We start from the raw sequence: 23,659 nt of genomic DNA, 5'->3' as shown, positions 1-23,659 counted from the left end.
TGTTTTTTGTTTTTTTTAAATGATTTCTAAGCAGATTTATGCAGTCATCATCTCCTCCCTCCATGCTGATGAAAGTCAGTAGATGAAGTCTCGTAGTCCACAAAACATTTCTGGAGCTTCACAGTAAAACAGAGTTGCAGCATTCTGCTGAACACCTGAAGCAGCTGGAGACTAAACAAAAAAACATCAAATGTCTGCTGTACTCTCCAGAAGCCCTGAGATTACACACTAATCTGATAAAATGTTATTTACATCCTTTTTAAAGATGAAATCTTCACTGTAGCTCATGAGTGAAAGCCCCATCACACGTTGAGGATGTAAATAATGTCTTTTTAAATTAACTCAGGATCTCGGGGCTTCTGGAGACCTGGATTACAGCAGATGAGCATCACAACCTCTGAAATGACAAAATGTCATTGTTGGATTTTTGGATAGACCAATACGCTGAATACCATTTATGTTTTTTTGATTGTTTTTCCAGAAATGCTTCGTGGACTACGAGACTTCACCTGACTTTCCATCAGCATGGAGGGAGGAGATGATGACTCGTAAATCTTATGCTCCTTACATGTGCAGAACTTGCCTTACGAACATCACATTTCTGAGTTTTCTTCAGTATCACAGTAATCCAGTGATAGTTGTCTGTACATCCACAGGTTCACTGCAAACAGGAACTACTAATAGATAATTCGGCAAAGTTTAAATGTAGTTTTGGAGAATTTTTTTTATGATTTTTGGTTGTTTTTTTACATTTTAAATCAAGTCTCCAGCTGCTTCAGTTGTTTAGCAGAATGCTGCAACTCTGTTTTGCTGTGAAGCTCCAGAAATGTTTTGTGGGCTATGAAACTCTGAGTGAACTGTTCCTTTAACTGAGAGCTGTCTCTTATGCAGCTGGATGCACCCAATTAATGATCCTTCAGAGACCTTGACAATAGTTTTATGGATTTCTGAATGACTGCAAGTTAAAATGGCTCACACAGAATTTGCGAAACTGGAGAAAAATCCAAACTTTATTCTGGAGGATAAATCTGCAGCCTCCCTCTGAAACATGCCGCTAAAAACAAAACCTGAGTGTTTTTGTATTTGTGGTTATTTCGAGGACTTGTGCATGATTTATCAGATTGTACTCTGCTCTGCTGCTTCCCTCAGATATTAAAAACAACACAGACATCTTTTTTCTCTCTCTCTCTCCATCCTCCCTCGTAGCTGCACGGAGGAGGGGGGGCGCGCAGCAGGCACCAGATGCAGGGATTGGTCGGACGCTCCACGTTGCACAAACCTAAACAGCAGCGTAAAGGAGCGGGGACGGCCGGAGGATGAAGCAGCCGCCGGTGCATCCTCATCATCCCAGCCAGGCGCACGTAGCCCGAGGAGGAAGAGGAGGAGGGGGGGAGAAAAATCAAAACAGCAACGTGTGACGGCTGCATGAGAGGATGGTGGTGATACATTAGACTGTGGAGGGACATCGTGCGAGTCTGACAGCAACGCAGCGCCAGACTACACGGCGCCGTGTTTCTACCAGGAGCAGGAAAACCGAGCTGGTCATGGGTTTGTCCTCTTGGTGATATTCTCTGAAGCTGCAACACACAAAAAAAAAAAAAAACGCGAAAAATACCACCATGGGTTCCAGACTGAGCCGGCAGAGCAGCCTGGACAATGAGAATTTCTCCAAAAAGCGACGCAAGCTTCTGGATGGCACCGGAGAGAGCGACAGGGGCAGCCGGGGCGGCGGGGACTTTCTGTTCGCTCTCATGCTGAAATCAGACAAACTGCCGGGGATGCTGCGGAGGACCAACCACAGCCCGTACATGAGGCGGGTGGCGTGGATCAAAGAGATCCAGAAGCTGCTCCGTGACCGCAGGATAGAGCAGGCGACCGACGTGCTCAAATTACTGAGGAAGGTAAGGAGGAGGTGAAGTGCGCACGGCTCGAGCTCAGCACACTGACCTGTTTACATACAGTAGACTGCTGCTGCTGAAGCCTGCAGACACGCACAGCCCGCACACAGCCCGCAGCAACAGATGGACAACAGGCAGCAGCTGTTTGTGTGTCCGTCTGTGTGTCTGTGTGCAGTTTGATGTCGAGTATCTTGCAGCGCCACAGGTGTCCTCCTGCAGGCCCTGACCTCTGACCTCCAACCAGGGCTGCACCATCAGCCTGTTATGTCTCCTATCAGTGAAATTATAGCCGATAAACAGAGCTGATAATTTGAACCAAATTTCTTCCATCCACCTCCATCTGTCCGTCTGTCTGTCCGTCTGTTCCTCACGTATCTCCAGAGTTATTCATCCGATCGACTTCACACTTGGCAGGTTTGTTGCCGAGGGCAAGAGGAAGCGCAGTGTCGAATTCGGAGCAATTTGGACAAACGGCACATTTAATATTAAAACATTTTAAATAAATAGCGAATACTTTACTCAATTAAAGTGGCCACATCCCTACTTATTCATTTCCTTAAGCCTTAAAGGTCCAATTTGTAAGAAAGTCGATTTTTGAGTCTTATTTCCACAACAGAAATCAACCTTTCTTACAAATATGACCTTGAATATAATTTAAACCAGTACGTTATATAAAGATTCACCCCTGTACAGCTGTCACGAGCGGGGAGATTAGCTGCAGCTACTGCACCAGGCTGTCAACATGGTTATTTCTGCTGTGAAGTTTGGCATTGCAACATGGAGTCTTATGATTTCTAGATTTTGGAGCCAGCCTCAAGTGGCCGTTAGAGGAACTGCAGTTTTGGTACTTCCTTGTTGGCTTCGGCGCTCTGCAGACTGAATCTGGACTCTCACATGATCTCATGATGAACTGGAGGTTAGCGTGGTGCAACAACTTGCTGCGGTAACGAGTTGTAGTGAGAAAATAAACAGAAGCAGAAGGTTAAACGAGCGATGATGAACGGGGAGATTTTACGTTTCTATCAACAGTAGATGGTAGCTAACGTTAGCCTCAGCACTTTCAGCTGCTGCGGGACGCCTCTGGTTGATGATTGATATTATCAAAGATGAGTCTGTGAGCTGTTCAGGAGGCTTCAAACTGGATCTCCAAAGTTACATTACATTACCAGATAATCTGTACTGAGCAGCATGTTTTGGACAACTTAACAAGCGAGGCCTCATGACATCTGCTGCTGCTCATAACATCCATATAGCGAGCCAAACATGTCGTCGCTTTTTTACAGTTTCAGAGGAAAACGACACAAAAGTCGCCAAGTTTTAACTCGACAAATCTCATCAGAGCTATAAAATAATGATAATCCATCTTTGCTCCCAACGTCTCAGCTTTTCGTACCGTCTGGTGTGAATAAACTCGAGGTTATAAACGTCTTTTTAAAATATAAAAATGTGACATTATCTTATTGCAGGGAATTATGGGTTAGGGTCGGGATGATATTAGATATTATGGAATATCACAATATTTGCAGTCATGTGCACTCTTACATTAATTTATTAGTGTTTTTTTCTCACCACTCCAGAGTTCAGAGGGAGGACAGTGACGGACAGCTGCACCGGATACTGTAGACTGTTCTGTTCATGTCTGCAGTTCATTCTTTGCATTAAAGTTCTAGTTTATTTCTTTTATTGTGTTGCTGCAGAGGGAGAAGTAAACAAGTAAACAGCATATCAAAAAAAGACGATGATATTGTCTGTTGCTGTATTTGGGCCGGTCGATATGGTGATGTAATATTTTGGATATCGCCCAGTTCATTATCAGCTGAAAATAATCCATATCGTGCCTCTGTACCTCTCGCCTGATCCAACCTCACCCCTCTTCTCCCCCCATGGGTCGACTCTTCGTGCCTCGGCCTCGTCCTCCTCCAGCAGCAGCAGAGCGCTTGTTTCTACAGAAAGTAGGCCACTGGCAGAGCGTTGTACCTGTGACACATTGTTTCGGTGACTCACTCTCAGTGTGGGTAAACGTGCTCCGTGTTGACGTTTGATTTGAAAGGATAACCTGCACTCTGTGTCGTTGCATTATCCCAGATCTAATTATCTTCAGATGAGATGTGGATATATTTCCACCAACGCCGCGCAGGAATAGAGCAGCATCGCCCCGACTCGCATCCTCTCTACATCTGCCCTTGTTCCTCCGAGCCTCACCTCTCCTTAGGCTGTGCTAACTCTCCCATTAGAGCGACCTGCCCTCCCTCCATCCCTCCATCCCCCCCTCTCTCTCCCTCTCTCTGTGATGGTCTGTGCTCCAGCAGCAGCACTGTAAGCCCTGGAGTGATGTGTTTCACAATACAAAATATTATTCTTCTCCAAGAGGTTTTATTAACTCTCACCTCGAGGAAGAAGGTCACAGAAATGAAAATCTAGGCCGCTGTTGTTGCTTTAATATTGTTTTTTCCCTGTCATACACATGAGTCCTTGTCATTTTTTGGTGATTTTCACAGAAGGATTATTCTTTTGTTTAGTTTTTTTTGCCTTTTTGGCTGATGAAAATCTCTAAAACCCTCAGGATCGTATCAAACGAGCTCTGTCATTGAGCCAGAAATACCATTTTTGTATTGTTTTGAGAAGCTTTGGTTGCAGGATGTTTGATGCACTCCTCTCCTCCTGACCATGACGGTAGATACGAGCAGGTATTGTAGTCGTGAGTCGTAAACGACGTTGGATCTGGATTCGAGGTTTGATTCGTCACCTGCAGTGGGACGTGTTGCATTGAAACACGTGTCAGAGAATACAGGTGCATGGAGGATGTGACAGCGGCCCTGGTGATCTCATTTGTTTGCTCGCCCTCAGGCCCTCTTCTGTCTTTTAGCTGTCGGCCAATCTGCCGTTAATTACTGTGAAGCCTCGACACAGGAGAGAGTGGAAGCTCCTTAATCAAGCCGAGGAGATAAACTGGCTAGCCCGGGCTCCATGACAGCCTCATCACAGGGGACATGGGCTCGCTTCCTCTAAATGAGCTCCACTTTTATTAAATAAGCTTTACTTTATCTTCTCGCAGATGTCTGAGAGATTCTGTTCTGTGAATTTAAAGAAGGAGTTCGTGGCAGAGTTAATTGGTGTGTAACAGCCAGCTCTGCTCCAGATATGAGAAAGATCTGAGCTCTGCTGCAGATATGCGAAGGATTCGTGTCTTCGTGCCGCGCTCGCATGTGACAATCGATGGTGTCTAAACTCAGAAGGGAGATATTTTTATACCTTGTTTGTCAGAAGGGCAGCAGCAGCTTCTCTCCGCCTTGGGTTCAGTCTGTATTTACTGTTGCCCTTGTTAGAAGGGGAGCCGGTAATGTGGAGCTGTCAGCCTCCCACGCAAACTGTCTATTACAATCAATGCCGATTGTGTTGGAGAGAAAATAAATGTGCAGGTATGTGCATACTGTGTCTCAGAGGTTTGCTCCTCTAATTAAAGTTTCATGGGCCGAACCAGAGCTTGTCATCCTAGTTCGCCTCATTAGGACGCGGAGGATGGACGTGACGATGGAGGCAGATTGTACAGTTCAGTCCACGCAGCTGCACCGCTGACTGCCGCTCGTCTCGTCACGCTCAAAAGGTCATCCGGACCCGTCCTGCCTTTAGTCGGTCTGATTTGTTTTTCCTGCACATCCTGTTGGATTTTGTCGTATTGGTGAGTGAGCTGCTGTGACAGCTGTCAGTTCTGTACTCACGTGCTGCACAAACGTTTCAATCATGTTTACTCAAAACCTGACATTTAAAGGTGCCGCTGATGGAAAGAGATGCGTCTGCGTTGGTAAACAGCTCGGGGATTAAAGGAGTAGTGCAGCCAAAAATGATAATTCATGCATGATCTGTCAAATTCTGTTTGGACGGACGACAAAACATCTAAATCATTGTCATTGTTTGAGGAACATCTGGGTCCCGATGTGCCTCCCTGTCATTTCAATCTCAGTCCAAGGGGGTTTTCACCGTACTGCTCTATCCAAAAATCCAACAATGACATTTGCAAGCAGACTAAAATATTTTGTCACAGTTCTATTAAAATCCTCCTCGCCAATAGTGAAATATTTTGTTATTTCAGAGGTTTTGATGCAACCAGAGAAAACACATAAAATGGCTCCACACAGTATCGATGTCCAGATGATATGATTTGATTCAGTCGGAGATATTTCAGTTGCAATACCAACTGACTCAGACTCAGTGAGAACTGCTTAAAACTACCAGAACCTGAAAAATATAAATGTTAATGTTGAGAATCATTTCAGGAATCGTTGGTTAAATTCTGCCTTTGTAGAAATAAACTGGTGGTTGTTATGATATTAGCATCTAGATGAAGGCCTGTGAATTTCAAAATAAGAATCAAAATAGAAACTTTCACATTTTAAAGAGCCTCTGGGATTATTTTGGTACAAACAGCTTTCAGAGATTTATTTGCAACTGACAGCATTTTGAATGTAGATGTACATTTGCATCACAGGAAGAGGAATATATGAGAAGTCTCAGTCTCTCTTAATGAATCAAAAGCAGATAATTCAAATGAAAATTGAATTGAGCCGTATTTTCTGGTGTAATCCAAGTCTCTGGACGCCACGAGATCCCAAATTGATCTGAACAGACGTCATTTACACCCTTTAATAAAGTAAAAGTCTTCGCTTCAGACTTGGAGTAAGCCGGACGAGCTGTGTGGAGCCATTTTATGTTTTTTGGTTGTTATTTCCGTTTTCTTTTGCTGTGAAGCTCCAGAAATGTTTTGTGGACTACGAAACATCACCTGACTTTCCATCAACATGGCTGGATGTAGATGATGAAGTAATTTACATATTTGGGTGAACTGTTCCTTTAATGCATCAAGAGGTTTTTCACTGTCATGTACAGAGGGATGAAACGGTTTGATGAACTGTTCCTTTAAATGTATGTGTGAGTGTTCTTGTCTCAGTATAGAAACGTGACCTGAACTAATCTCCAGGGTCTTCCCATCAGATGAGACTGGACCGGTCCGTGTGAGGCGTCGGTGCTGAGGCATGTTGGGATGTGCGGCGTGGCTCGCTGCCATGGTGGTGTGGTTATATATGCTAAAACATAGTGTTCCCTGCGACTCCCTCCAGACTCCTCTCTCCTACAGTCGATGAAAAAGCTCCTGTCTCCTTTAATGAATATTTAAAACAAAACACATCTTTTATCTCTCCATCTCCAGTCGCAGCGCCCTTGACACACAGCAGGGCCTCGTTCTCCTCCACTAATGCACTTTATTCTCAGGTCCAGAGTCTCACTGGAAGACACTTTTAATTGAGATCACTGCAGGATGTTTTTTACAGTTTTTCTCTCCTCTTGTCTGCTCCGATAGGATCTCGGTCTGGAAGGCTCCTCGCTCAACGACATCTTATACAAGAACGCCGCCTTCCTCAACCTGGTGGACCCGATCTCACACGAGCTGCTGCTCAGTCTGGCTCGAGAGATGCAGTGTCCCAAGAAGGTCAGCTCGCTTGTATGATGAGTCTTTACAAAACACACATCTGGAGAACATCTGTGCATCTATTCTGCCTCTGTGATCTGGACATTGCAACTGGCCATATTGTGATTTGCAGCCCTGTTGGAAACAAAGCCTTCTCTTAAAACATTCTCCCCTGATGGTTTTTTCCTTTTGTTCAGCGATGAGTTCTCAGGATCAATGAGAATCCAAATCCAAGGATGTTAGCGACCTACATTTCTGCAGACACGTGTTCCTTATGAGCAGATAGAAATAGGAAGAGCCGTTCGGTATTAATCCTCGTCATTTGTGCTTCTGTAATTTTGTAAGTTTTCCGCAAACAGCACATAAAATATAAATGCGGTTTGTGCACAGAAAGAAGCTCAGTGTGTCTCGACCTCCAGCAGCTCATATTGAGTTATTGTGATGTAGGTAATGACCACCAGCAGCTCCAACATGCCTAATGAACTGAAATCACCCGTGTGTACCAGCGGCTGTGTTGAATCTCTCCTCTCCTGTGTACTTCCTGTGTTTTTTTCCCCACCGATGCACGCTGCATGTGATTAGATTTTCCTGCTCCAGCTCGGCAGCTAAATTGTGTTTTTGTTCGGGACTAGCTCAAGGCGTCTCGAATAATAACAACCCATTTTTTATTCCGTTCGTGTGAGAGATCTTACAGGTTGAGGAGTTCTAGAAAATGGAGGGAGGTTTGCAGGATTTAAAGGCTGGATGGTGCGAAATAAAGATGTTGTCTCGTGCACACACAAGCAGAAAATCTGCTGCTTCTCTGAGTCGAACGCGTTAGAGTAGGAACATGTATTAAACATTAACTAGCTGCTCCTTAGTCGCATATTGGCTCTTTATTAGTCATTATAAAGCACTTAGTTATGCTTTATTCACCAAGACCATATTTTACAACTACTCATAATTACTGCTTACTGATAATAAGAATAAAAAATAAGAAAGTTGTTAATAAATAACTCTAACGGTCTTTCACTGGTTCTGCTAGTGAATTAGTTATGAACAAGAACTGACTAGAACAAATATTCTGAGTGAGTAAGATTTACTATAAACCAGAGGAGCACAAACTTCTTCCCTGAAAGGACAAAAACTCAAACTACTACTAAGATCTGAAGTTCCCTTAATTTGCTAATTTCCTGCTCAGATTATAGAAAATATTGATTAAAGATGAGGGCGACCGGACATCCTGAAAAACTCATCCTGCTTGTTGCTGTTTGTTAATCAGGTTCAACCAGACTTCTGATTGGTTACAGCCTAATAAAATATTAAATACTAATCATTTAAAACATTTTCTTGGTTTTGCCCACAATTAAAAAGTCTGTAGCCTCCGTGATTTATTGTGACAGACAGTTAACTTCATGACCAAACTAATCAATCGCATTTTGACTTGTACGTCTCATCTGGTCGCCTGTCAGGGATCCGACATATTTAAGGAGCATTTTACCTACAAGAAAATAAAACCACTATTATTATATTTCTTTGAATTATTTTGTACATTTGGAGGGAAACTTTGCCCCGCGAGTCTCATTTTGACCAACGCTGATTCAGGTTATTTGGGCACTATTGATGTACATGATCTGATATCGCTGCGTTGGTGTAATTAATGTTGTTCTGGGTTCATCACTGAAACTGACCAGTGTCATGTTTGTAATGGATCGAAAGAAAGACTGGAATAATACACACATGGGCGTCTGTATTAACCAGAACCATGTTCTCCTAAACCTAACCTGGTATTTTTGTTCACTAAACCAACTAAACAGCAGAAAAAATAATGGAAAATAGTGAGTTTAGTTAAAAAATAGGAGACTAACCTCCTGATGAGAGTCCTATTAATTTACAGCCTGAGAGCAGCAATGATTATTATAATCCAGCAACAACAACAACATTCAGATCAACCTTACCAATACTGAGCAAATCATATCAAGATCAGAATCTATGCACAACAACTTCCCTACTTACACTAAATAATAAATAATGAAGAGCATACTGAGGGAAAAACACGTCAGTGACCTAGTATTTGTTGAATATGGTCAAGATTCATGCTCATAAGCAACAAGTTAACGATTAATATGTGCATGTTAAGTGTTTTGTGCCTCTGAACTGTGTCTGCTCTGTTCCACAGGACGCAGACACCATAAAGTCTTCTGATAAGATATGCAGACAGCTGATCTACCACCTGACCCCGCACTCAAAGTGGCTGAGGCAGAGCATGTCCAGACGGAAATCCCAGGCCTGGTAAGCCCTCCTGTCCAGACATCCAGTGTGTAATAAATCTGCAGCGAGCGGCGCTGTGGAGACTTCCTTTTCTCTGTAGCTGACATTGAAGTAGGACAGAGCTGGCCACAGGCTGACCTGACGGGGAGCGCCATGGTTACCACGGCCGTCAATCATCTTTTCATTTTAAGTGCTCGTGTCCGTGCGGGTGGATGTGCGTCGCCACCGGGTCTTTCTCTCTCTTCAAAAGCGCCACAGCAACACATTTTTTTCCATCTGTTGGCTGAAGAGGGCTGCGTTCAGATGTAATTACACTCCTCTCGATGAAGGAGTGAATTGCTTTTGATGTGCAAATGATGAATAAAGAATCAGCTCGTGTACAACTCGGTGTTTCTGTGTGTGCCGAGGTAATCGTATCCACGCACAGAAACAGGCTATCGTAATTCATTCTGGAGTAATTGCTTATTCCACAGCTGCAAACAGTACATTCATTTTCTGAGGATTGAAAATAATCTCGGGTTTGGAGGACGGAGACAACACGAAACACAGCGAGATGAGACAGGTTCATTATGAGTCAGTCGGAGGTATCGACACGCAGAATCAGACGTATTCTCGGGGATCTGGCAGGATCACACACCTCGCTGTCGAGCAGGGCTGCGTTGTGTTGTAGACGTTTAATTCAGCCCAGAAGAGGAATGACACAGAATCTAACCGACACTGACAGCAGCTCTGCAGATGTGCACATACGTCCGATTTGCTGAATCCCTCGCTGAAGGGGTTGTTTTCCTTTTTTTATTTTTTTTTTCTTAGTCATGTTCATGGCCTCATAAACATGCAGAGAGAGAGACAGTCTGACACTGGCTGAGACAGCAGGAGCAACATGAATCATTAAAACAAAAATCCACCCTAAAACTGAATATTAATACAGTGGATGCTGAGCTCTGACAGCTTCGCCTGCCGTTGTGTTCCTGAACAAATACCTGTCAGAGCTGAGAGGAGACGAGACAGCGCCGGCCTGCCGCTCACCATGAATACTTCATTTTAAAAAAACAGACTCTTTCTGGGTTATAAAAGCAGCTGTGCAACAGTTACAATTCTGACTGTGCGGGTGCACAGATAGTTTCCCGTTTATTGTTATTAAAGAGAGCAGCTCAGCTCAGCCTGCAGTCTGTTGTACTGTCGTGTGTTCATCTGCAGGTGGGACGATTATTGTGCAACAGTTCAACAATTCATCAGTTAGAGAAGATCAATACCAGCTGCAAACCGCTCATGACTTTACCCGTTGGCTCGAGTTTGGCATTATAGACACTGACATATAATGAGAAGTGGATTCCCGGGTACAGATTTACCCAGATCCTTTGGGCCCGTAGAGCCTGCACCACCAGCTAACCTCCTCGTTTAGCCCACGGCTAACTTGAGTAGGGATAAAATGATGTAATCGTGCAGCTCTTCTAATCTTATTGGATCAAATCTTGACCAAATGTATTCACCATTTTACAGCTGCTTCTTTCACAATGTAAGCACATTATGAAAAAACATTTTTTTGGGCCGTTATGCGTCACGTGACGCTGTCATTAAAGTCTGAGAAATCGTTTGACTTTGAAATATATGTACAGTAGCCTATAGTTAGCTTTTTACAACTAGCGACAGCATTTAAACATCAGAAATCCTTACAGCGGTGTTCATATGTGAATTATCTTTAACTCAACATGGAAGCAGGATAAACTTGTTTCATCCACAGAGATTATTTTCTGCAATAATCCAAAATCAAATTTAGGGTTAGCCTACAAAAATACATCATCCCTGCTGCTCTGTATGTACTGGACAATAAATATGAAGCTAGAACCAGCAGACGGTTAGCATAGCTTAGCATAAACACTGAAAACATGGGGACACAGTTAGCCTGGTTCTGTCTAAAGGTAACGAGACCTAAATAAATAACACATTTTGTCTTGTTTTAGTCATTGCAAAAAGTAAAAACTGTGTTTATTCAACGTGGTCATGAGTTGGACTGTTTCCACATTGTTGTTGTTATTACATATTGATTAATAGATGAAACAAAAATAAACTTTATAACATGAGCACTAGTGAGCGTTAAAGCAGACAGAGCCAGGCTAGCTGTCGTCCTAGCTGCTTTTCATTGTCTCCTGAGAGTAGCATCCATTTTCTAAACCGACTCTCTGCACAAAAGCAATTATTTCTGAAATTGTTGAACTATTAAGGATTTAACTATCCACACTAACAATGTTTTAAATATATTTTTTGGGTGGATTTTGTTTCCCTTTAACGACCATCTTTGTTCAGCTGCGGGCAAACTGCCCTCATCTGTGCAAAAATGCAACAATCTCACTTGTGAGAGGTTTCTCTGTGCTCAGAGGAAACAGAAACAGCTCAGTCCGCTTTAATGCTTCGGATTGTTCATCCCTTCATTATCCAGCATTAGCTCTGCACACCGCTCGCTCTAAATACTGTACTCGCATTTCTGACTGAAATGCCACACTGAATTAATGTCTGAATCGCACTAATCCTGTTAATCTATCTAACTAGTTTATTTGGGTTTTTATTGAAAGAGCTCGACAATAAGCGTGACGGAGGCAGTGACCCAGAAAAGCTGCGAAGGTGCTCCCACCTCAGGGTGCTTTCATGTGAGCGTAAAAACACTTGTGTGACCTTTTTCTCTTCAGCTTTCACACCTTTATCTTCTTCTTCCATCAGGCTTATCTGACCTCACCATTACAGCTGTCAGCCGAACGCTCTCAAAGAAACAAAAACCTCCATTTAGTGGCCTCGCTCAGTTTCCACATCACTTATCTCCATCACAACGAAAAATTACTGCTTTTCCGTCCGTTCTCTGCTGAACATTATATCGTGCGCTGTAGCGTACGCTGCACATTGAAGCTTCCTCAAAGACCCATCAGTCATTTTAACTGATTACTTCTGTCAGCAAGTTGCAGAATAAGAGGCTGTTCAGGCCCGGTGTCAACATTCATCCTGAGTGATCCGATCACAAGTGGACAGCTTTGAGTACTGGTGTGAACGCCACCGAGACGCACTGAGGGCAAATTTTTACATGTAATCACTCAGACCACATTCAGATGGAGAAGAAGGAGAAGAAGAAGAAGGAGGAGGAGAAGATGAACTAGTAACCACAACATCACCAGACTCCCTTAACAAATGTAGTGATTTTAAGAGTTGTTTCATGAGGAGAAACTTAACAAACTTTGTGTAAAAACATGGTGTCTGTTTGTCCCAGTGATGTAGCCTGTGTCCTTATGTGCATACAGAACGGGGAAGTGAGCGAATCTGATCAAATATGGTTTCTCCAGACACACGTCAGCGGATTTATAGCCGTCCACTGATGATGGGATCACTCAGGACTGATGGTAATAACAGGTCTGAACAGATATAGCCGTCACAAAAAGGACAAAGTGGTCAGATCAGCTCCTCGGCACCGATTTTGACCTAAACATCAATCAGACGAAAAGATATGAAGGTGATATAACTGTCTGGACTGTGAACTGTGAGCTTGGATTCCCTGCACCATGAAGGACAATGCAGTGGTGTGAGTGTGAGTGTGTTAGTGTGTGAGAGAGAGAGAGTGTGTGAGTCCTAGCCACGTATATGATACAACAGAAAATGAATTGAAAAGTGAAATGTCAGGCAGCAGATGTGATCAGACTGCTCATCTCGGCTCTCTTGTGCAGTTCAGATGGCTGAAATGAATAACAGAGCAGAGCTTCGCCGTAAATGACTCTGCAGAAAAACAAAACGATGTGAGCGACGCAGTAATAACCCGGAGAGGAGAGCGAGGAGGAGATGAACTCCTGCAAAATATTTGGAGTTGAATTAAAATGAGATTTTTATGACAGCTGTAATCATCCACCCACGTGTTAACACATGCATGTTAAATGTTTTTAAAAGTATTTCCATGTTTTTATTAATTAGCATCTCCATTAGCATCAGCTAACCCTCCAAACTTGAATATTTACGTTAATAAATCATAAGTATGATTTGATTAATGCTGACTGGATTAAAATGCTGCCTCGTTATATTAAATCGATGTCTGCAGGAGACTGATGAGCCTCACATGGAGACGGGAGACGCTCTCTGCCTCCTCGCTGTTTAAGTGGGAATATTTAATAGTTGGCTTCATTAAATAATGTAAATTTAATTGATTACTTAATTGTGGAGCGGATATTTATTAGGTTACTTATTTGTGCATGCAGATTGGTGAACATCCACTGTTATTGATGTTATTTCTGGCTTCAAATCACAGAGGGATTATTTTCTCGCTGCCTGCTGCTTAAAGGAACAGTTCACCCAAAAATGAAAATTCAGTCATTATCTTCACAAAAACGGAAAGCAGGTGAAGTCTCGTAGTCCACAAAACATTTCTGGAGCTTCACAGTAAATCTGCTTAGAAATCCATAAAAAAGACGCTCCTTACATGTGCAGAACTGAGAAAAATCATGTTTTTAAGTTTTCTTCAGTATCACAGTAATCCAGCGATAGTTGTCTGTACAACCACAGGTTCACTGCAAACAGGAACTACTAATAGATCATTTGGGGGGAGGAGATGATATTTCATTTTTGGGTGAACTGTTCCTTTAAGACATCTACGTAGCAACAAATATAAAATGTGATCTGATTCATAGTGAAGAATCTGAAGTGTTACTCGTCATTTCACCGTGTTATCGGTGTTTCCTATGGATGTAAAGACGACAACAAGCCGTCGGCCACGCAGTTATCGGTGACACGGCTGTTTTCTGCTATCAGGTGGATCTGGAGCAGGATGAAAGAGGCTCAGACATCCATTTATTTTTTTTGTGCCTCCTGAGCTCAAAAAGACGAGTCTGTCTGAAAAAAGCCAGACAAAGACGGAGTTGTGTGATCAAAACCTATTCACACCTGCAGGGGCCTCTCTGCCAGGCTGCGGCCATTAGGACCTCTGTGCCTCTGGAGGAGATGAGGTGTGTGTCAGATAACAAGCTGCAGGGCCAGACAACGGAGAGGGAGGAGGCACGTCATGAACATACAGCAGCCCCGACAAATGAGCTACAGCTGAATACATGTAGGTCGTTTAGTATCCAACAGGACGATGGACGATAAATACATGCTGCTGTGTCTTCTGCTCGTTCACTACGTCACGACTGGTTTCTGTTTATTTCACAACTGTCCGATCTTTAAACCGCCCTGTGTTATTTTGCTTTGTGCCCAGTTTTGTTCTGCTGTTTGTCGTCTTTCCTTTTTTTTTTTTTTTTCCTTTGTTGAGTTTTAAGAAGCCTTTTTTAGACCTCGGCACGGACACTGCAGATGAGAAATAGCCTTTTGGCGAATAATGGGATTTGACTCATGTATTACTGTTTGTTTTCTTAGCTTGAACTGTCCCTTCTTAGATAAACTGAACTTAACTGATGCCTTAGATAAGATACTCTTTATGAGGCCATTGTGAGTCCTTCAGAAATGTTTATTAACATCTTTTTAAGCGTTAATGATGGCATAGTGAACAGTTTTTTGTCAGTTTTAAGACATTTATAAGCACTTAACAGTTTATAGACACTTAGAAATGTTATTAAAGCCTTATGAGTTCCTTACAATTGTTTATAAACAAGCTAATTTATTGAATTTAGCGAACTTATTATGCTTTTGTTGTTGTTTTACAAGGCTGAAATAATAATATAATAATGCTTTATTATGCATTTAGCAACAATCAACTACGCATTTTGCAGATATAAAACCTCAAAAAAAAAAACTAAAGCGAGAACAATCACTATTATCAACAATTTTCGTAAAGTCCATAATAACACATTTAACAAGGCATTGTTCTTGTTTTTTACATCCGGCAGCTGCGTAAAGCATATTTAACTGTTAATAAGTGCATACTAAAGTATTTATTATAATTAATAAAGGAACAAAAATGTCTAGTAAAGGTCTAATAATGACGTGAGTAAGAAGGTAAGTTAGTTAAACTCAATTAATGTTTCTTATAAGTGCTCATAAATGACTTATAATCTAACAATGGAGTGTTTATTATGTAATCATTAACACTTATACAGTCTTTTTAGTGTTAATAAGCATCTTTGAAGGACTTGAAAAGACCTTATTATCTGTAAAGTAATATGTTTATTACGAGACCTTAAAGGGAGATTCTGGTGTTTTCAAACCTGAGCTTCTATATTTACACGTTTTAGAGAGTTTTTTGGGAATCGTCTCATAGATCGCCTCAGCTGGCAGCCTCAGCGTAATCCTTCAGGTGTGTCTGACAACATTACAGGTACAATTCCTACAGCGATCGACCTTTTAGTCAAATGATCTGCTGTGTAACCAGAAACACAAATCGTGACTTTGAAAATAAATTATTGCTGTAAGCTCCTCGACTCTTCTCTCTCCGACTCCGACTCACATTTCCACCATCGTCTTACTGCAACAACTCACCTCTCACGAGATTTCAGAGCGAGACTTCTCCTTGAACGAGATTTGTGTTTCTGGTTACAAAAAGGATCTTATTATCTAACTTATCTAACACTGAGAGTAACAACCTCAGCCTGTCGGTGACAGAAACACACGCTTTTAGTAACTTTGACAGTCACGGTTGCCCCAAAGGATTACATTGCAGCTGTGTCGCAGAGATCTACTGGACCGATTCCAGAAGTTTTAGTAAATATGAATCATTTACACACCAAAACATGTAAATATGGAGCCCAGGGTTAAAAATACCACAATTCCCCTTTAATATAAAGCATAACTGATATCAAGCTTCCTTTTAAATCTGCGTTTTTGAGCAGGGTTTATACTCTTTTAGCGATTAATACAGGCGCTCTGATGCATGACCTTTCTGCTCATCAAGCCGTCACCTGCTGCTAAAAGGAAGCCTCTCAGGGAACATCCATTTTCAACGTGACCAAAAAAACACTTTAAAGCATCACTAGTGACAGGTACTGCAGTGGATGTCACGGGAAGACAGCGGGCGCCGGAGGATGCAATAATTCACTCTGACACCGAATCAGCGTTACAGGCCACTTCGGTTACAGCTCGAGTTAAACACACCGCATCCTCAGGGGGGGAAATGGGCCACCAGGAAATGTGACTGACTGCAGACAAAAGGCCACAGGAGGGTGTGAATAATGCACAAATATTCTCAGCTGCAGTGTAAAGTAATAGCTCGATGCTACGGAGAATCACGTATGTTCAGATTCAGCCTCAAATCCTGCTTGTGTTACACAACCTCCTGAAAGGGCTTAAAGGTTTTCAAAAGCTTGTGCTGTGAGTCTGCGCAGCAAAACAGACAGATATCCTGCTCAGAGTACTCCCACACACCAAACCAGACTTCTTTCACTTCATATAAATCACCTCAATATCACTGAGAGCTCAAACCTCAGCAGCCGCGGTTACACAATCCTCGTTATCTGCTTTGAAATACACACTTATAAACATTTAGGGAACACGTTTCAATGAGGTGACAAACACATCTTTAAGAAAGGCAGGAGTCATGATGAGGTCGAGGGTGAGCTGACTTGATCCGTTAGTGGATTAAACTATTCAACAGTGTGTGAAGGAGTTCAGATGAGCTCGATCTTAAACATCTGCAGCAGTAAAGTGACACAAACACACAAACACAGCAGGAATATTAATCCACAAACATCTGATGTAAGATGTGACTTCTCCTCTCTACATCTGAACACAAACATCTGAACTTTCTCCTCCTCACAGCTTCAAACAGCCTCGTTACTTTAGTTTGATGCATCTGAGGTGAATTATGGATTATTGTTATTTGGCGTCATCGCACGCCGCCTTCCCAACATCACCAGACTGATGTCGACCTATCAGAGCACATCACGCACGGCAGACGCAGCGAGACGAAACAAAGACGTAAAAGACGTGAACAGACAGAGAGGGAGGCTGAATGGGGAGAAAAGGCGTGTTAGTGTCTCGTCTCTGCAGAGAGTTTCTTATTTTCTCTCTTTGTAGCTGCTCGGGACGCTTTACCAACCCAACATGTGGCTATTTGACGTCCTGGGAATGAGACTCAACAATCAACTATCTTTGTGGTGCGTTCAGGAACAGCTGGGACAAATCCTACTGACTCTACCTTTAACTTTAATAGTCTTTGAATTATATTAATATGACGTGAGCTTCAGTTAGCTTTGACCACAAATGTCCTTCAGAGGGAGACTTTTACTCTGATACTCTGAGTACATGTCAGAGCCTGTACTCGATTACTTTTACTGGAGTAAAGAAGCTGAATCAGTACTTCTACTTTTACCAGAGTCTGTTTGTACACAAGTATCTGAACGTCTCCTGGAGGACAGACTGTGTGGACATTGGACACCTCTGATAGTATTAGGGACATATCTCACATCTCTATTTCTTGTAGAAAGTCTAATTCTAAATATAAATATAGTTTTCACATTTTATAGTTTAATTCACACAATTTATTTGATATTTTATTGCTTCTATCTTTTATTTTTGCCGTCTCTATTTTGTTATTGTCTTCTCTTATTCAAATCTCTCCAGAGTTTGATGTTTCTACTGTAGAAGGACTTTCTGTAACGTACCAGTATTTCTGATTCTGATTCTTCTTCCTCCACTTTACACCCTTATTATAAAGTGTTACAATCAAACACATAGAAATAATATCCAGTCATGTTTGTGCAGTAGTTTGTAGTAATCATGAAAATGCTCAAAAATGTCTTTAGAAACAACTTTCTACCAACTTCCACCAAAATCTTTCATTGTATGTTGGGAAACATTTTGGGAAACATTAATCTCTTCTCTATTAAACCGGAGGCCACGTATCTCTATTCCAGCGTTATCTTTTCTAAAAACACGTGAGCGTTTATCTCTCCAGCAGTAAACTCTTCTGGCTCGGTGCTATAAGAAGCTCCTGGCTGTCAGAGCTTTAAGCTCAAGCCGCTGCCTCGTTCGGATGTTTTGGCTCCTCTGTTTACACGAGTAAATCCCCATGCTGGAGTCTCTGTGTCAGCCTTCCGCTCCACGCCGGCCCGGTCACCCCTCCTTTATACAACACAGGAAACACAACAGAAAACCAGGGCCTTCGCACAGATCCTGTCACCCTCCACTTAGAACTGATACATGTTAAAGAGTCGTCTAAATAATCTCCTCTCTTTGCTTTCCCCAACAGTCTGAAGACAACCCTACAGAAGAAGCTCTCCAGTGACTCAGTCGATCTATCTGGCATCCCCTTGTCCACCCGTGACGTCCGTCAGGTCGCCTTCTACCTCCAGAACAACAGAGACACCGTGGTGGCTGTGGACATCAGCTTCACCGAACTCCAGGACGACAACCTGATGATCCTCCTGCCTCTCCTCGCCTCGCTGCCCAAACTCAGCACCCTGGCTCTGAACGGTAACCGCCTGACCCTGGCTATCCTCAAAGACCTCACCGAGATGCTCAAAGACCCCAAGATGTTCCCCAACCTGGCCTGGATCGACCTGGGCAACAACGTGGACATCTTCACCATGCCTCAGCCGCTGCTGGTCGCTCTGCGTCGGCGCTGCAGCCTGAAGAGCAGCTTACCGACGATCTACGAGTACACCGAGGGTCAGCCCTACTGCTACCACCTGGAGACGTCTATCGAGGAGCCCAGCCACTACGAGGAGGAAGAGGAGGAGGAGGAAGAGGTGGACGATGACGAGGATGACATGGGGAACAAGTTTGTGCTGGAGCCGTGGGCCTCAGGGGAGAAGCAGCTCTCCAAAGACTTCACCCTCCACTACTGCGAGAGGTGATGGGGCCTTCTCTCAGCGAGGCTCTTTCAACCGTGGTTGAAATGTCGTCCCACGACACTCTGTTACTTCCTTCGCCCTTTCGCCCTCACACCACGAGCCCAGTCACCCTTTGAGGCACGAGGGAGACCGATGCCCACATTGTGAACTTCCTCGTCCCGACACGGCTACCAAAGCTAATCCTAACCATCTCTGAGTTAACCCACACAAGACGACAGCGAGGCGACGGTGGACTTACTGTGTTGGTGGATGGTGCTCTTGGGAACGAGGTGCGGTTTCATTGGAGGGGGGCTGGAAGAGTCAACGAACCGGTGCTCTCTCTCTCTCTCTCTCCCCCGCTATCTCTCTCTCTCTCTCTCTCTCTCTCTCTCTCTCTCTCTCACTCTCTCTCACTCTCTCTGATAGCTGAAGAGCCAATCCCAAGGAGATTCAGATCAGTTGGTTGGATGGAGGAGCAGCATCCCGGCGGTAGCTGTAGTGGAGTTAGTTTGGAAAACAGAGGGTCCCTGTGGGTTCTCTACCAGGACTGAGACTATCTCTGGCAGGCAGGGCCTAGCTCCACATTGTGTGTTCTCTGTTAATCTCTCAACAAAAGCTATGACACAAGTTCAACAGACTATACAGCCGACGACCCGTCACGTGACGCCGGCAAAACTGCTAGGTCAAGACTTTTTGCGTTTTCCCCCCCTTTCCAAATGTCCACTTGTGAATACCCACGCAGCCCCTGTGTAGATGTAAATGAGGACACAAAACATGGCTCTGTTGTCTATTTTTGTGCACTTTTGGTGAACAAAGCAATCTTAGAAGACAACAGGTAGGACTCAACAATGGGTAGCTGTCACTGATTGTTGTTGAACTTGCCTAAATGCTGGTATTCACCTCTTTGTAATTACTGAGCTGTTGTAGTCATCACCACAGTGTTTCAGTGTATTTACGACACTACAGCCAACTCGTCTGAGCGGTCGTCCGAACCGCCCGTCCTACTGCCGTTTGTCTCCACGGATACGTTGTCGTCGTCTCCATTTATCGATGTGGCCCCTGTGTTTGCTATGAGACACAGCCATGACTGTTATCGATTGGTTAGAGTCTGTCTACTGTAGCACATAATGATTAAGTTAGACTGACCGAAACACTGCAGTGCACTTTAAGGCGACTATTTTTTTATATTTCAGTTTTTCTCCACATCTCAAACTCTCTGTGTGCATTGTTTATAACTACTTATTGACAGAACTGAAGCTGAATGCAGCTTTACATGGAGGTGCTTGTAATGAGCGGTAGTTAATAGGTTATACGACCCTTTTAGGTCCTTAGAAGATGGTTATTAACATTAGTAAGAGTATATAAGTGTTAATAATAGCATAATAAACAATTTATTGTTGATTATAAGACATTTATAAGCACTTAACAGTTTTTAGATGCTTAAAAACACTATTAAAAGTTTCTTCTTATAATTGTTTATAACAGCATAGCAACATTTTTTGAGTTTATTGGGTTTTTAGTTGTGTTATTAAGATTAATAAATGCTTTATTATACACTTATTAACAGTTAACCCTTTTTGCAGCTATGGGATCTAAAGTGAGAACATTGCCTAATTAAAATGACTAAATTCTCTATTATTTACCATTTTTATGCAAATATTATCAATACTGGCTCTTGTTTTTAGTACAATAACAGAAGGCTGTTGTTAATAAGTGCAAATAACATATTAAATAACCCTGACAAGTCATCTATCCTGCTTTAGATCTGTAGCTGCACTGAACTGCTAACAAATGCATAATGAAGAATATTTGATCGAACTAAAAAGCAGGAATCTGTCAGTCTGTTCTTCACATGTCTTAAGAACCGTTCATCCGATTTAATTCAAACTTGTTAGGTTTGTTGCTGAGGACCGAAGGAAGTGCAGTGTCGAATTTGGTGCAATTTGGACACCTGACATGTTCAATATTAATACATTTTGAATTATCAGCACACTACGCTCGGTGGAGACGTAAATAAAATGGAGAATAAATGGTCCAGGAAAAAAAAACAAAGCAGAAGGTTAAACGAGTCCGGATGAGTCAGTGGACACAGTCAACACAGATTTTCTGTTCTTCAGTGTGAACTGTTTCTGTCAACAGTAGTATGCTAGCTAACGTTAGCCTCAAGGGCTGCTATGAGCTGCTACAGGATTCTTCTCTCATTGGTTGTTGTGGTCCAGCTCGCAAAGTACTGATATAATTATCTAGATTTCGGGAGGCTGAGGACTGGATCTCTAAACGCCTCACGTCACCAGATAATCTGTGACATACACCAGTAACACAAATTCAAATTATGTATCTTTACCAGCACAATACGTCTGCTAATCCCTGCTGTTAATACACGTATAATAAATCCACTAACTCTACTACAACATTCGCTGCCGTTAATACAAAGAAAGCAGCATCCGAACACAAACTGCTCACCAGACTCGGATCACACTGTCGAATCAGGCAGAGCTGATCAAATATGAATCAACGTTTTGTTACTGCAGAGCCTCGCTACACTGCATCTGTCACTTCAGATGTTTTCGGATCATACTTCAGTGAACTGTTTAGCTGTGAAAAACAAAACGTTTATGACCACACGGCTGCATGGTGAACTGTTTATCAGTGCAAACCTGACCGCTGATAAATGCGTAATAAAGTATATATATTAATCTCAATAAAGCAGCTTAGTAAAGGTTTAACAATGACACAATGAGTAAGATAGTTACACTCAAGTGCTTTTGAAAGTCTTATAATCCAACACAATTGTGCTTATGATGTAATTATTAACACTCATATAGTCTGATTAATGTTATTAAGCATTAATAAGGACTCATAAGAGCCTTATAACACATTAACTAACGCGTATCACAAGGACCTTGATGTAAAGCGTTACCGATGGTTACCTCTTTAAGATAAATGATGACCAAATGGCTCATGATTGTTAGAAGGCTCATTTAAACCTGCATCACCTGATATATAATCAATGTTTAAGTGTGTGTTTAACGTGTTTGTAACAGTAAAAAGTCTGATTACTGCTGTAATTATTTGTTTTGGTGTTTTTGTCATTTGTCCAGTCGTGTAATTATAATAATGACTCTAATGACTAAGAAACCGAGCGCGGTGGCCTCCTGCGTGGAGCGTGAGCAGTAAACAAAGAGGGACGTGGCCGATGAGATTACACAATAAAACAGGAAGTAGTTCAGTCAGTGTACAAACACCTTTAATGTCAAATGTTTAACCTGAGTGACGGAGAGCACTGTCCCTTTGGTTCGTAGTTTCTGTTTCCGTGTGTCGATGTCTTTCTTGTAGCCCGTGTGTACTCGTCTCATGCCAAACACTGACTGCCAATAAAAGAACCGAACTGAGAAGTGATGTGTGTTTTACTTTGGAGTGCTGCAAACATCTGGGTCAGGAGCAGAACCTGGAGCTGCTCACACAAGCGGGTTTATTTATGCAGATTAGTCTGTAAAATGGGTCAATAAAAAGCAGCCGGCTCGGCCCGTGCTGTTTGGGATTGGTTGTTGGAGAGCGGTGTTTGTTTCTGAGCCAGCGGATCATCTGTGCCGCTGTGTGCTGTCAGGGAAACGCCTGAGCTGCTGCAGTTTGCCAGAGAAAAGGCAGGGTGGTCATCGCATGAGGTCCTACCCATGATCCTCTCCTGGCAACTTTTTGTTCCTGCTGCCAGACATGGTAATGTGGCATTTGCAACAGGTGGCTCCTATAAGGTCAGGGCACAGTGTGACTGTCACACCCCCCGAGGTCCAAATACCATGTGACAGGGCGACAGAGCCCACCCCAGAAATCACCAGGATTTTATTATTTGACCTTTTCCCTTCAGGATTGATTTATTTTCCTGCATGTTGAGTAAAGAAATCCAGTCGTCTTTTTGCTTTATTGTGTGATTAAAAACGTTTCCTGTGTCGGCTCATGAACTGCTTCATATCTCTGCACAAACTTCCCTCTCCTGACGGTGTGACTCACTCTTCTGATCTGATTATCGTGCTCCAGCTGCTGCAATGCTCCGGCACAAAACTGAAAAATAATTCATGAAAAAGCAGCAGAGAAGTGAAGATTTATCAGAATACATTTCAGGCACAGGAGGACTGGATCGACCGAGCAGGATTCAATAGCTGTGACCTCGGGTCAGAGGGATCGACCTTTTGGCTGACGGTCACTTTGATGCATCCAAAAACAGAAAGCCCTTCTCTTCACTGGATGTTTGTCAAAGATTGCAAACAGGATTGATTTATTTTTATGGGTTTTTTGTTGTATTTTTTATATGTATTCGACCCTGAATT

The 23,659-nt window shown here is 42.7% G+C and overlaps 1 protein-coding gene across 1 annotated transcript; it reads left to right on the top strand.

Moving 5' to 3' along the window:
* Positions 1-1,220: 1,220 nt before the first annotated feature.
* lrrc75ba (leucine rich repeat containing 75Ba) lies at positions 1,221-22,729 on the top strand. The gene is made up of 4 exons (XM_084360495.1): positions 1,221-1,901; positions 7,252-7,380; positions 9,518-9,630; positions 18,752-22,729. Exons 1-4 carry the CDS (start codon positions 1,620-1,622, stop codon positions 19,356-19,358), a joined length of 1,131 nt encoding a protein of 376 aa, XP_084216621.1. The 5' UTR covers positions 1,221-1,619; the 3' UTR covers positions 19,359-22,729.
* Positions 22,730-23,659: the final 930 nt, after the last annotated feature.

This window comes from Pagrus pagrus (assembly GCF_965226575.1).
Source record: "Pagrus pagrus genome assembly, chromosome: 8".
Classification (NCBI taxonomy): domain Eukaryota; kingdom Metazoa; phylum Chordata; class Actinopteri; order Spariformes; family Sparidae; genus Pagrus; species Pagrus pagrus.
The sequence above is the reverse complement of the archived record's forward strand: the minus strand, read 5'-3'. Positions and strand labels throughout refer to the sequence as shown.

Bases quoted from the DNA above. Each gene is read 5' to 3' on its own strand.
- lrrc75ba (XM_084360495.1), top strand. From the start codon at position 1,620: ATGGGTTCCAGACTGAGCCGGCAGAGCAGCCTGGACAATGAGAATTTC. The intron at 1,902-7,251 runs GTAAGGAGGAGG...CTGCTCCGATAG, and splicing joins TGCTCAAATTACTGAGGAAG to GATCTCGGTCTGGAAGGCTC. The intron at 7,381-9,517 runs GTCAGCTCGCTT...TCTGTTCCACAG, and splicing joins AGATGCAGTGTCCCAAGAAG to GACGCAGACACCATAAAGTC.